The 15,704-nt window shown below is 35.4% G+C and overlaps 1 protein-coding gene across 9 annotated transcripts in view; it reads right to left on the bottom strand.

Moving 5' to 3' along the window:
• Window positions 1-15,704, bottom strand: part of STXBP5L (syntaxin binding protein 5L) — a 198,906-nt gene that overhangs the window by 119,247 nt on the left and 63,955 nt on the right. For all 9 annotated transcript variants that reach the window (XM_056494582.1, XM_056494599.1, XM_056494630.1 and 6 more), the window contains 2 exons: window positions 10,106-10,187; window positions 7,978-8,078 (listed from right to left, as the gene is read on the bottom strand). In XM_056494582.1, the coding sequence (XP_056350557.1) occupies window positions 7,978-8,078; window positions 10,106-10,187 (183 nt within the window). The remainder of the gene's footprint in view (window positions 1-7,977; window positions 8,079-10,105; window positions 10,188-15,704) is intronic.

The raw sequence follows: 15,704 nt of genomic DNA, 5'->3' as shown, positions 1-15,704 counted from the left end.
TACTGGCTTGTGAAATCACTGTTTCATATTTGTAATACTTCACTTGTCCTCCATAAATTTCTTTGAAGTTAAGTAAAAATGGGGTTGTAATACCAAACACAGTGACAGTGATGGGCAATACAGAGCACAAAGTAAGAGCCACTAAATTTCTTAGCAATGAAAGAAAGCCAAATAACAAAGACTGGAACAGGAAGATGGTGTTCTCAAATGAGAAAGTTTTTGATGTGTTTTTTTCATTGATTTTGTAGCATCTGCATTAAAAACCCCAAACACCTAAGGGTAGAATTTCTCTCATCCCTTCCCCCAACACTGAATAAATAAATCAAAAATGCAGTTTTTGATTCCCAATCTCATAGTTCCAAAAAAGTAAATTGGGACCTAGCTCAAAGATAAAAGGTTGAAACTTATCTTTTGTTTAACAGCTTGACTTCACAGAGCTGTTAGAAAAGTAAACTAAAGTTATGTTAGTATTTCACCCTCTGCTAGCTGCAGCAACACAAGTCTGTGTTTATCATACATTATTACTAAAATAACTTTAAACCAAATTTTATATCAATATCAATCAAATTATTATGAATGATACGCTAAAATCAGAATAAGATTGAAATACTGAAATTTACTTCAAAGAAAAAATAATTTTACATGTGTATGCTTTTTCTTTGTATGCATGCTTTTTTTCCTTAACAGCTTCCATCAATTAAAATCATGTAGACTTATTGGAGACCAGCTGTTCTTATTTGTTGCGCTTCAGTAGACAGGGACTCTGTGATTTATTGTCCTTGTTTTTCTGCACTCTGTAGTCTCTCTTCTGTTCCTGGTCATGTACATTTTAATGATATAATCTCAATGTTGACATTAATAGCTCTTTTTCTGATTTACTTGAATAATGCCCAGAGTATATTGTGACAGAAGGAAAAGTATCCTTAATCTTTGAATTGGGTTTTTGGCTTGAAACTGACGTGTCTGGGCAGGAAAAAGGTGGTGTGGTTTCCAAGAACCAAATTACTTACTGCAACTGAATGGGTTCATGTTCTTCATTGCTCTAAGATATGACTGGAAATATAACAAAGGTCAAAGAAAAGATCTAAGCAGAAATCTGAAAGATGTCTCAAAACTAATTTGAAAACTTCGGAAGAGAAAACCATATAATTCTCATATCTACATTATAACTGTAATGAGAAAATTCGGATTGTTTTATTGATAGACTGTTTATGCTGCCTGAACTTGCATACATTTTAAAAGCCTGTGGTTTTTTTTCTATTGTCTAATATGATGCATTTGTACTACAGTGTTGAGCCTCTCATTTCTTGTTACTGAGACCATGAAACAGTTGCTCAATGCATAGCTGTGAGTATATGTTTTAAATTTTGCTATCCAAACCTGGACTCAGAACAATTTGGCAACACAGCTGCTATGTGAAAACAACATAACATATTAACCTGTGTTTTCTAAAAAAAGCATAAAGCTACTGACTATACTCACTATAAAATTCTATTTTTAATGTCTATTTTACGCTTGGTTTTACTGAAAAATGATTTTTTAAAATTGGATATTTGAGAGATTCTCAAGAATTAGTTTTGTAGCTGTTGTAATTTCACAAGTGATCTTGGTACTAATACTAATGAAACCTCTTAGGCACACAATATTACAGAGGAAGGATAATCTGCATGAGTAGTATAAGAAATTGGATTAAATTTAAAATGCAAAGGGCACAGCCTCAAACTTGAAAGAACTTCCACTTTAGGGTTAGAGCTCATGATACAGAAGTGATGGGAAAAGATAATTTGAATTTTGCTTGTCTTGCTCTGCTTCGAAAAGCAGAAAAGCACCGAAAAGCAGCACATTCCCTGCCAGCTAGATATACATCAGGAAAGAAGTGTAATGGGTGTATTAGTCAATCACAGCAAGACCACAAACACTGGTAAGATGAAGCAGCATAAAAGGAATATGCAATTTTTGCATGCATCAGTAACCATATTCCTGCAGAGATTACAAATGAAAATGATATTGTCGATGGCCACTGCACAGATGGGACCCTATTTAGAAAGTGTTTCCTTGATGAATCATCAGCTCAGAGAGAATTGCTATGAGGAAAAAGGCCGAAAGAAAAGAAAAGGTAATGAAGACAAACAATTATAAAGGGAAGCAGAGAAAATCTTGATTTTTGTAGTTAAACAAAAAAAAAACTAAACCAAAAACCCAGGTTGTGAATGTATATGAATGAGCTGTTTATCTGAAAAGGAGAAACAAAATATTTAAAATGCATGACAATGTGGATACCAGAATATCATATCAAACAGGAATAAAAGAGCCATAAAATACATCTAGTCTTGAAGCTGGAAGGTTTCTTTCCATCAGAAGAATGAAACTGACACAGAACAATTTTCCCGAAGAACAAACAGTGGATTTCAGCTTGAGTAGTTATATAATAGTGTAAGGCCCTGGGTGGGGTAACTGTTGCATGTGAAGTAGCTGATCCACACTCAAGTGACACCAAGTAGGTGCCAGGGGCTGCAGTGTGGCCCCCAGGCTGTGTGGAGCTGCACGTACCCCTTGGAAGCTGGATAAACACAGACAGCTTGTTGTCACTGAGAAGCCTGCAGGCAGCTCCCACTTAGTGGTTGCACCAACAGCGCAGAAGAAAGTTTTAGTGTTAATGTCCTTTCTGTTTGATGGTTGGAATAATGCACACAGCTGTCTCCTTACAAGAAAATCCTACAATAAATTGGATGACAAAAATAGGGTGACACTTTCTACGGATGCGTTACCTGCTCACCGAAGCCCTGTGTGACGATGCCCAACTCAGGGCTCCCAGCATCTACAGGGATGCAAAATTCCCTGTGCACTTCTGCCATTCTTTATAGTTCAAGTTCTAATAAATAGCATTTTGAATGCTAACTTACATGGCCTTGAGTGCCTTTCTTACTGGGATCATAAGGGACCAGCAAACCTTAATGCAAAACATCATCAGCTTGCTCATTTAAGAAAGGGAGGTATATGAATTCTCTGGTGTGCAACTGGGGAACTAGACTGAAGAGGTCATTTTGGTTCCACTCCACTAGAAGGCTCATGTGTCTACCAAAAAAAAATTTAAGGATCATGTGAATTTTCATTCTATTTCAGGAGATTGCACAGTCTCACAAATCTGTCAAATCAAACATGTTGATTCTTGGTATGAATGAGCAAATCTGTTTTGCTTTTTTGCTCTTTGTTAATTGTTTAGCTAACCTGTCTTGAAGACAAAAAAAACCCCAAAAACCCCCACAAAACCCTCCCAAAAGACAAAAAAGAAACAATAAAAAAAACCAACAAAAAACCCAAACGAAAACAAACAAACAAACCAACCAAAGAAAAAAAAAAAAACAAACCAAAACAAAATAAAAACAAAAAAAAACCAAAAACCAAACCAAACCAAAATGCTTTTGCTTGATTTCATTTTATAACCAAGACAGTCTCCATGTTAGTCTCAGTGAAAAATCTTTTCAGCCTTCTGTCTTTCTGAAGAGACATTTGACAAAGTTCATTATCCTGCCCTGCAGTACTAAGGTATAGCCCCCTAGAACAAAGGTTTTTAAGAGCTTCAGGAATCTTTTCAAGCTCAAGAATTGCATGAAAACATTGGGCTTTGGAACCCCTGAACACCATTCTTTTAAAAGTGGCAAATGCTGATGCAAGACCACACTGCATGTATAAATCCAACCAACCAAAAACTGTAATAACAACCACAACAACAACAAAACCACAAATAAAAACCCTCAGAAGAATGTTTTGTAAATCTTCAAGAATGTGGAAGTGAATGCCAATTGCATGGCTTCTTTTGGTTTCCTCATTTCTTTCCATCATCAATCTGAGAAAATTTACATCCTTACCAGAAACTGTAGCATATTTTTATGGTGAAATATTGTTTTATATTTGGATTATATGGTGCTTTGCAATAGTTGAATGCTAGACCACACCACGTAATCAGAATCTGTTTTGTTGTATAGCATGACCATGCAACCCTACAGAACCTTGCTTGATGACAGACCTCTGATTAATTTGAAAGTACATAAACAGAGTTTGCAGCTATACACTATCAACCAGGAGGTTCATTTATAAGCAGGCAAGCTATCACAGGAATCCAGTTCCTTGAACAGGCGATGAGGCAGAGAATGTACTTTAACTAACCCACAAGTTCCCTAACAAATGAACAGACACAGGTACTGCTGCGACTGCACAAAATTCAATCAATAGCCTCTTGCTGTCATTTGATGAAGTTTATCTGCAAAGGAGAGTGGAAGTATTTAAAAAGCCCTTAACACAGGGCACAAAATCCTGTGAAGATACAGAAAGGCAAATAAACTAAGATTCAGCTACTGTCAGGAAAGAACATAGACTCAAGAAAAGTTACCATATTCAAAAACACCAGTGTTTTGGTTTTGGTTTGGTTTGTTTTGGCTTGTTTTAGTTTGTTTTCAAGCATTTGGAGTAATACTCTCAATCATCTTGTTCAAATACTGCAAGATCACAACAGTCAGTGTCAAATTTATAATTAATAGTGAGTTACAGTTAACAGAACTGCTCTGAAAGTTGCCCATTTGAAAGGCCCCTCTTGCTCTGTGCAGCATACCCTTAACACTGAAGAAAGTATTGAGAGTCTCAAAGCCAGTTATACAGATTGTGTCACCTGGTAATTCCCCTTAGAAGGGCACTTGTGGCATTGTCATGGCACTGGCATGGAGTGCATGCAGATGAATTTAAAGACCCAACACTCTGTGACACACTGTGCTCGTGTGTGCTGCTGTAAGTCACTGGATAAGCTGCTGCAGCACTGTTGGCTCATTTGTCACACACCAGTCAGCAATGGCTAAAAGAAGAGAGGAGGGCTGTTCCCTGTGTCAGTCAACAAAACTGAACTAGCTCAGCTTCGGAATGACAGGAGATGAACTGTGTTCCTAAGTGAAACAAGTGCCTGTTGGCTTATAGAACCTGGATTTCACACTGCAATCCTTGCTGGTTTTCCTACCCCAGTTGCACTTATATTAAATGAGAATCTGTAAGCTGCTGTATATTTAAACTCTGTTCTGATTATATTAAAAATAATGACAGCCTATAATAATTTCCAGTGGTTTTGCTTAATCCTAATGTTCTTTGCCACAGATAGACACAGTGTTCCAGTAGCTGAGTTATTTATTTTGCCTAAAATGCCTACTGAAGATCAATCTGGCATCTCCTATGACACTGAGGAAGGAAAAAGAGGTACTAACATGTGGGAGGTGTCCACAATTTTGACCTTCAGAAACACTGAGGTAATTCTAATAGAATGTTTACAGAGTTTAAAATGTTTTACCTGTCTACCCTATTTGTAAAAGAAACCATAAATCATGCATTATCAACCATATGCTATTGTCAAATATGTCTTTGAGTAACTGTCTTATCATTACAGTTCCTGGTATGGAGCCAAGCATCGAAACACATTGCTTATATATGTATTTTCTTGAAAGTTCTAATGCATTGTATTACAGTCCAATTATAGCAATAGAAACCTAAGATGATTACTTCATATAAAATAAATATATAGATTTTGGCAAAAGTGTATAAGTTGCTTAAGTCCAAAACGGTCCAGAGCATTACACCGTACAACAGAAAATATCACTTTGCCATTAGGTCTCTTTAGTGCTCCTTCTACACTGCTCCAAATATACACTTAGTAAAGGAACAGTGAATTATGAATTATTATTGCTTGCGTTGCATCATCATTAACAGTAGGTCAGAAGAATAAAAAACTAGATCTGGAGAAGCTGCAAACTCTGATTTAATGGCCATAAAGGTGCACTTTGTTAGTGAATTATTATTCATAAACCATTCAGTGTCTTAATACTGAATCTTATATATTAAGTCAAAGACTACTGCATGTAAGTGTTCTTTGCTCTTTACAACTATGTTTTTACCAACATCCAAAGAAAAGAAGAAACATTTTTTTACTTTTGTGGGAGGGATAGAGGGGATATATGTATGTATGTATGCACTTGGAGAAACTTGACTCAAGCAATTGCAGAAACCTATACAGAAACACTGCTAAAGACAAGATTTTAGCCAATTATCCTGAAATCTTAAATGTTAAGAAGAAGAAGCAAGTTGCAAATTAAACAATTCAACTACATGATGACTGGTGCATTGTGAATAATAGCCAAAGACTTTTTAAATTTAAAACTGGACTTACTTCTTTGACAATTATATTGCAAGATATTTGCCTCACAGCCTTTGATGTGGTAATAAAATTATTTAAAATGCAGCAATTGTACCAGTAACACAAAATATACATAAAAGAATAACATTACAGCAATTTTTCGCTCACAACTTACTAGATTTTGATAAAAGACAGTATAGTTAGCTATGCATTAGTTACAAATAACTTACATTCTCAGATCTTACTTGCACCTCAGTTCAAAAATGTCATTAGAGAAAATATGGTTTTAAGCAAAATTTTCCAGTATTCTAAACAACTCACCTGCAAATATTTTGTCCAATGTTTTAGGGAGTCAGACGAAAATAAAATTAGGCAAGTGTGATGACAAATGTTTTGCTCTTAGCAAAGTGCAAATGTGTGTGAGTTTCTCTTAGCAAGAAATGCTGATAAAATACTGACCAAGATAACAGGTTAATTCTCTGAAGAGAAGGCAGAGATGAACAGAGGCTGCATTCTTATAAGGAATGATTGCTTAGGCTTTGTGTCAGATTGCTGGCTGGGAGAACATGATCAAGATGTACTGGAATAACTTCTATGATATTTAGATTTATCAATGACAAATTGTGAATAATGCACCTACCTGATGAGAATACCAAGATTCAAACATTTCACCATACATAAAATGGCATCTTACTGTACATAAGCACCTAGAAATGCACACATAATTTTTCATTTTCATCTTCCCTCAGGCAGTCCCAAAACACTTGATACACTTTTGCTATAGGTTATAAACTCAGGCTGAATATTTCCTAAATTATTTCACAGTACTTCTACTACAAATCATGCACCTCGCTGACATTTTAGTGCAAATATGATTTGTATCTGGATAATAAATATAATAATTTTCAGACTTGCTGCAGCTAATGATTTGATGAGTCTGTTCATTTCACAGCTCTGGTGAAATACTAGGATCTTACTCTACTGCACAAGCAAATATATAAATATAAAAAAAAATTGCTGCACCTTAATAAACACTGAATGCACATGCTAAGAGAATGAAAATATGAGTTAAATTTCCAGTTAAAAACAACTGCAGCATATATGCACTGAATCTTGGTCTCCTGACTACTGCCCTAATTCCTTAATAGAAACTTGGAACTTTTTCTCAGTATTAATAGATGTGCAGACTGAAGTTTCCTAACATCATTACAGGTTTTACTCAGCTGACTAAATACAGATTCAAAAGCTCAGGTCCCGTTTGAGCATGAAAATTACAACCACTCATTTACTCTATTTTCAGTACAGAATCCTACAATTAGGTACTGATAAAATAAAACTTAGACAAACACCTTGATTCACTTGACACTTACCAGAGTTTCCCAAATTCATAACCTATTGCTGCTAAACTTCCAGTATTTTACAAAAAAAAAATTGTTTCAAGGTAAAGAAATAATTATTACTCTCATACAGCCAGCTGAAATACTCTGTCTATTACTGAACAATAGTTCAGCCAAAAGTGAGTGTTTGTGTCCAGGTTGAAGAAAAAATTAATTACTGTTCACAGCAGTTCATGCAAAAAAGAAGTAAAATGAAGAACATTTTGGCAGAAAGAAGACCAAGTTTTTCTATTTCATGCAGAGAAAGCTGCATGAAGAGAAAGTGAAGTTTTTGTTCCATAGAAACAAACCTGAAAGAAAAATATTCAACGCAAAACTATATCCACTTGTAGAAAGGCAAAATGTATTCTAAGAAATCCAGCAAGTGTTATTTTTATAAGGAGATCTCTGTTTTGTGTCATATAGTCTTACCTTTCTCTGTTAAATTTCAGAGAATGTAGAATAGCTGGTCGTTTCTGTCGGAGGTTCCACAAATGAAGTGCATCATCTGCACATGCACTGACCAAAGCACCCTAGAGCAGATACAAAATATAGCAACGTTATTTTTCTACAGATTCTGTCTTATTCTTATGTGATACTTACTCCTAAAGATCTACCGGCGAAATTGACAGTTTATGAAAAATCATTACTTTTTGTTCTTCTAGAACAAAAATATTCTACTATAAATAACACACAATTGAATTGATCTGGTAAATGTAAACATTTTAAATTAGTACAAGATCAGTCAAAGTTAAATTAAAACTCCATCAATTTAAAATTCAAATTAAAGCTTTGTACCAAGGTTACACAAGCCAGCTCTCAAGTCTTTCCACGTAAGCAGAAAGATTAACAAAATGGAACACAGACAACACTGAAAATGGTGAGTGTGAAAGATATAACTAAAGAATAAAGGGATAAGAGCATGCATGGCACACATGTGACAGTGCTAAGCACAGCTTAGTAGTCATATCAAGGTAAGATGAAAATTTAAAACTGGAATTGTGAAAAGAGGATGCAGATAAGAAAGTAGGGACAGGTAGCAAGAGGACAGGACGTAAGATGAACTAAGAGACGTAGACAGAAGGACAGGGTCTTTATCACAGATAAGAATACTCTGAAGACTGGTACTGCTTGTGGTATCCCAAAAAGGGTCATCCTTCAAAGTCCAGGCCTCTATCTGACTCAGAAGCTTGGAGTGAACTTATTCTACCTGTTTTTGACTGCCTATCTCTTCACCACAGAATATTGATGACCCATGAAAATTACCTGCAGGGGAAAGCTTCCTACTGCTCCTGCAGTTGTTTACTACACTTACACCTCAGATCAGGCCAGGCACAGATCTACCCTCGCGTATTACCATCACAGAAAGGAACAGATTGCCCAAACACAAGGCAATGCTTTATACTGAGGAAGGGCAAGGATGTAACTGGAAAGATTAGCTCCTACCATCTATGACTGACTGATAAAATTCTCTAATTCTAGCAAATGTTCTTTTCAACACCAATCTATGCAAATTAAATTTATGGAGGTGAGACTTCTCTAATACAGTTAATCCATACTTTAATTCTTATCTCCCAAAGAGTCAGAAAAACTGTCCTCCACAGAAATCAAATTAATCCTTTGTATTGGGGGTTTGCTGGTCACCCAATGAAAAGAAAAAATATTGATTTAAACTTTGTCCTTCCTGTTCTCATCCCTGCATTCCTATTAAGAATTTCACTGGACTGTTTCCAAAGTTTCAGTCCTCCTTCCTCAGTGTCCATGGTTCAGTTAATTTTCTTCAAATAAGTGTAGGAAAAAAATAAATATTTTTCAGGTTTAAAAAACCCCATAAAACTAAAACTAAAACTTTTTCCCCAGGAAGTTCTAATATCTCCCCATTTACAAAGAGGACTTGAAACTGTCAAAAGGGCTTCCTTATGGCATGGGAGAAAATTAATCAAAACTGAACTAAGATTTGGCCGACTTCTAAGGTCCTGAAAAAAAAGCCCTCTGATTTGTATTCACAAGAAAGTCTTCTTGCCTATTCCCATCTTCAGAAACTTCTGCACAGAGCAAGCTATAATCTGGCACTGTTTCTTCATGTTGTCAAATTTTATTTTGACAAATAATTTACAAAGACTAAGCATGATGATCTCTGCAATGTGTTTTCATTGCTTCATGTAATAGCGTATCCCCAACTATTGAGTTTTCAGCCAATAACCATCAATATATTTTAATAGAAAGATTCAGCTCATTTATTAATTTCTATTTGAACCAGGACTGTGCAGCACATTTAGTAACTTAATGGATTTTACATCATTTTACACACATTCATGTATCGACTGTCTTTTGTTCAGTACTTTAAACTAATGTATAGGAAGGAAATACTTTTCCCTGAGTACAGTCCCATAAATATTCTTCTAAAAGGCTGTAGGTTGAATGTCTTCTGGATGCACACCACTTACTTGTTGGCACAATTTGTCAATGGGAGAAGTTATATCGTTCAATTATAATAACATAATTGACTTCATAATTCAACTAAATTTATACAGAAGTATCTGAGTAAATATGTCCTTACCTCATTGATTAAGAACTGGAGCTGCAGAACTGCAGCACCACTTTCATGTTGGCAGTAGCAATCAACACCAGGCCTGCCCAATCTGTTGCCATCAAAGTCAAGGATTCTAACATTCCTGCTTTCACCAGAAGTAAAGAGGGAAAGAAGGAACTAACAATTAAGCTCCAATTAACCTTTAATTAACCTCAATTCTTCTTGCTTTCTGTAAAGCAAAAGAATTCATGCTGACATTCCACTATTCAACATGCCTGAAACCCGTGCTATTGTGAGTGATCTGTTCTTGCCTATTTTTTTTCCTGTGAAACAAAGTACATGAATTAACACATAAATTCAGCAACAAGCATCTTAAATTTATTTCTTATACATTATAGGTTTATATAGCACATTAATGTACCAGATTTTTGTACTTATCTAGACATATAAAGAATGTAGCTTCTTATCTGGTCTCTTCAGGTCTTTTTCTGTGCATGGTAAATTGTCATCTCCCTAACCTAGAGGATGATGGCCTTTCCCATCTGAGTCAGAGACTTTAACAATAAACTGTTTTTCCAGAAAATTACTGAAGATCAAAATTAAAGCAAAAGGAGAAATATGAAATATATTATTAGCAACCATATTGTGGGAAAAATATGAAATAGCATATATTAAAAATATCAGGATTATGACTAGAAATAAGATTTTGCAACATAGAGATTGATTTACTTGTAATATACAATCATATTAATATATTGTAAAACTCTGACCAAACGAGCCAACTGTCCACTTATTTTAGCTGCAGGTAACGTCAGAATCTTTACTTCCCCTTTCACAGTATAAAGATGTACAGAAAACCATTCTAATATTGGCCTCTTGAAAGTATAATCCATTAATTAGCAAATTTGAGGTTTAGAAGTTCCAAGTATGAAGCAATTGCTCTTCCAATTGTTAAACATGCAGCTTAATGGATATCACTGACCTTGAGAGACCTGAACTTTACTCTTGATTTGGTCAACTAGTGGTCTAGTGGATAGCGTTAGGGGAAAAAATATTTTTTTTCTTACCTGAGCCTTCATTTCTCTATTTGTAAGATGGAGATAGAGTTTTATAAAACTGGTATTTATAGATGAAAAGTTGGGTATAAAATACCAAAACTACATTATAGAAACGCAAGGAGAGAAAAAGATGTAACTCCATTTGCTGCTTGTTCCCAAACTGTAGTCATACTGATAAGAAAACAAAAGCTTGCATCTTTCAAACAACCTATTCAAAATGGACAATAAAAATGTACTAAGGCACTTTCTAAGAGTTAATGGTAATCCTCTGGTCCATTCTGAATGGCTGTTCTGTGGTGCTTTTTTTTAACACTTAGCAACAACTTCTTGTAACGTGAGACAAAGTACCAAAACCAATGAAGCAAGTAACCAGCCCACCTGGGATTTCAAGCTAACTGGAATTTTTAACAGATAAGTGCTTTCCTTTTCACCTGACTTTAATACTCAGTACAAATACATGATACTACTGAATGACTGTCCTTAATGAAAATTACAGATGCATTGCCCTGATTAAGTGTCTGTCAGCTAAGTCAGTTTTCTAGGAAACATCCCAACAAAGTGGATGATTTCACTCAGCATATCTCAAATAAACAAAGCACTCTCCAAAAATTCACATTTATATGCATCAGTGTTCACCCTGAAATACAAATTACTAAAGTATTCACAAATTACTAAAATAAGATAGAAATTGTGCTGTCTGCTTCATTCTGGCCAGTTGCCCTGAAGAGAGAACTGATGCTTAAATAGCAGCATTAGCACTGACTGCTGGTGGTTTTCAAATATTCTGGGAGCTGCAGTGAGGTCCTTCCAGCAGAAGGAGCTGAAGACATAAAATGAGTTGGCGCATGTTCTTGGCACTTGAGCCCATCTTCTGCAAATTCTGTGTTTTGCTGCCAAGCATGAAGAAGTACAACCTTATCTCATCAAATCCTTTTATAGCAGTGTATTACAACAGGACGTACAGCAGAAGAACCTACAGTTCAGGCCTTTGGACTGACTTTATTCTTTTTACTTTTGCCTTTTCATTAAATGATGACTCTGCTATCAGGGAGAATGGAGTATCTCTGAGGATATTTAAAGCGGGGACCAATACATCAAAATACTGCAAAGCAGACACCACATGTTTCAAGAATAAAAGCTAGTCACTATCTTCTCTCTTGTCAGTATGTTGGATCACCCAGGGGCCTTCAAAGCCATGCCAGATTATCCTAATTTATATATAAAGGGGAAAAAGACGAAAACTAAGTCTGGGTGTCTTTTGTGATCTAGAGGAAAGCAAGTAGAATTGGAGTTAAGTACATCAAGTAGTGAAAGTGTGACAGTAATAACACTCTGAAAGAAAACTGTTCTTTCTGAAAACTACATTTAATCCTTGTTTTAAGATCTGTGAAAGTGAAACAGGAATTTTTTTCTCTTCATTCACTTGTATGCAACAACACTTTTTCACTGAGTATTTCAACATCCTGATACACACAAGCTTATAATTACTTGGGGAAAAAATCAGTTGCTAAGATGACAATACTTGGATTCATCTTCCAAGATGCAGACTTCCATGACAGCATAATACATTAGTAACCAAGAATTTACACTCTTACATTCTGGAAATCAAAGTTTTGAGTGAATGATTACATTCATGATGAGAGGTAACAATGACCAAATCTTTTCATAGAATGATCTATGACCACTTTCCAAAGTAGCCCACAGATTTTTAATTCCATGACTCATTTTTACTATGAGATACCCATAGATCTGATGTGTCTCATTCTTCTCAGAGGTTAGTACTAATGGAATCCAAAGACTTGCAAGTCTTCGGTGTTTACCGAGAACCGTAAGTGTGGATACTTCAGAACTGAATCATGAAGTTGAGGCAGGTATTTAACTTCTTAAGATCAGAAGGTGATGAAGTAGGACATGTTTTTCTTCATTTAGAGAGTGACTCTTTAGTAGTGGGAGATTAAATCTTTTGGCAATTACAAGGACTCCAGTCTGGTTCACTTGTCTTTGCAGGGGCAGGGAAGTGAAGATAGGGTGTCATAAAGAACCTCCTTCCAAGGCAGATGGCAGATATCCCCTGTCAAGTAAAAACTCCTAAATCATATAGGCATCTTTTTCAAAACCAAAACTCTTCCATAGAAGAAAATTACACCAAGCTACGTAAAAAAGCAGCTCTAACTTTTTTGAGTACTTAATTAATTTCTTCCATTACTAAGAGGAATTTGTGTATAGAAATGAACATTAAAGGAGAGGGTTATAATTATCAAGCAGCAACCATGCCATGGTCTCATATCTACTATTTAATTGAAATGGCACACACAGAAATGGGAAACCTCCATTTACAGTCTCTTCTTTAAAATATTTGGGAACTGCGGGGTGCTGCAAAAGTAGCATTGCTGCTCTGAGTCCTTATCATCTGGTCTGCACTGAGTGGTACATGTTTGAGTAGGACTATACAGCCCTCTAAAAGCAGATGCTTGCGGGCTGGTGTTACTCCGTTACATAAACCAACTGCAGAATTGACTTAGAGTGTAACTCAAATATAGGACTGCTTTTTCTTGCAGAAGACTTATTCCACTGTATTGAGTGATTTATCACCAATGGATTTATCTAAAAGTACTAGAATGATCAAAGAATTCAACCACACCATTGAGCAACAAAACCAACCAGAAGGTTTTTAAGTTGTATCTGTGTCGCAAGGTGGGCCTTGTCAGAAGATAACAATTATGGAGACAATACCTTTAGCACCTAGATTTGCAGTGCTGAACATAGCTACTTTCAGTTCCTGGAATACTTATTTTTACAGTTCCCTCATGGAGTTTCTTCAAGTCTCACATACATTAATTTTCTATCAACTAAGGACAGTGCATATTCTGGTACAAATAAATGCCACAGTCCTAAGTACTAAATAAATGCCTAAGTACAAAACTGGGGTTCAAACTGATTTTTTCATTCTTTACATGAGATATTCTATATTTTGATTTCTGAAGTGTATTACTCTGGTGTTTTGTTATCCTCATTATTAAGAATGTCATGCTATATGCAAAATCAATACATTTAGCTTTAGTTTCAAGCTTTTGCATCTCATTACATCTTTCTATGCTAAATTAAATGCCTTCATATTACGAGAAATTTCCTGCTTTGAAGGCTGTATCTTATCCATCTTCTTCATAAATAAAAGTAAAATACTCTGAGCTCCTTTACTTTCATGTCACCGGCAATTTTCTTAGCTTTGAATAGTTCCTGTGTGTTTTCATACATAGTCTAGAATGCGTGCTCAACTTTTTTGAAATCTCAAAATCAAAGCCACACATCATCTTGGTAATAGATTCTTTAATAGAATGTAAAATCATAGGTTGTATTTTTAAATTTCTTATAATCAATATAGTTTTTTAATACATGTGTGCACTACCTATTTATTACAACAATATTGGTTTTGGGTTTTGAGACTTCTCCATTGCTCTTCAAAAAATAAGCGCCCTCTACAAAGCTCCATTCTGTCAACTACTTGTAGCTGAGCTCACTGAATTCCTTACAAAGGACACACAACCTATTCCGACCTTTATGGCCTTCTATTTGCTGTAGATTCACTGGGCACTGCTTCATTAAACAACATCTTTATGGGTTTTGTTTTGAACATAGAAGGATTCAGTTTTATAATGAGCTTCATTATGTTTGGAGTTCATTTAGCTGGTTAAATAAATAGATTTTTTTTTTTTCCTTTCCAGTTTGAAAAAGTGAACTACTGCTGCACTTGGCTAGTATCTTAGGATGCTATAAGTGAAATCTTTCATAAATGCAATTTTTTTGGCACATAAACATGAGATTTTGGTCTACAATGACCTTCATTTTGTTTATTTTCCTCGACATAGATTTATCTGTTCACGCATATACAAATTATGTAAGAGTTAATCTCAGGAACAGCTCAATATTCATTATTATCTTTACTGGCTGAAAAATTTGCTTTTGGCAAATCTTCGACTTCTTCCAGGTTAAAGCTTATAGATAGCTTGCATTTATGGCAACTCTACACACTAGAAGCCATTTTATTTTCCAAAGTATTTGCAGATACCATGAGAATATGCAGAACTCATAAGGCTACATATTTTCATCTCTTGTGAATAAGAGTGCCTTTCAAGGTCTTTGTCATTTTGAGAATTATCTGTTCCAGAAACAGAATACAAATACAGTCAATGTGTGATTGAACTCTATCAACCCAAAACCTGAAGGAGTACATTGTGAAAAACGGTTTCTCAGAGGTACTGACTCTAGCAATGTTTCACAAATAACACAAAAACGTAGAATCATGGAGTGGCATGGATGGGAGAGTACCTTCAAGATTATCTAGTTCACATGTAGGTGAATAATTTCAGATTCTATTTGTGGAATATCAATAATTTTAAACTTCCTTTTGCATATGCATATATACACAAGCACACAGACACAGACACACACATACAATGATAAATAGAAATTATCTAGCGCTAAATTCGCCTTAAAAGATAAGTAATTTAGTTATTATTCTGTAAAAGCTCCATATTGCCAGGAAGCTACACTGAAAGATCTGCATTTTT

Source organism: Oenanthe melanoleuca, chromosome 1 (genome assembly GCF_029582105.1).
Source record: "Oenanthe melanoleuca isolate GR-GAL-2019-014 chromosome 1, OMel1.0, whole genome shotgun sequence".
NCBI classification, from domain to species: Eukaryota; Metazoa; Chordata; class Aves; order Passeriformes; family Muscicapidae; genus Oenanthe; species Oenanthe melanoleuca.
The sequence above is the reverse complement of the archived record's forward strand: the minus strand, read 5'-3'. Positions and strand labels throughout refer to the sequence as shown.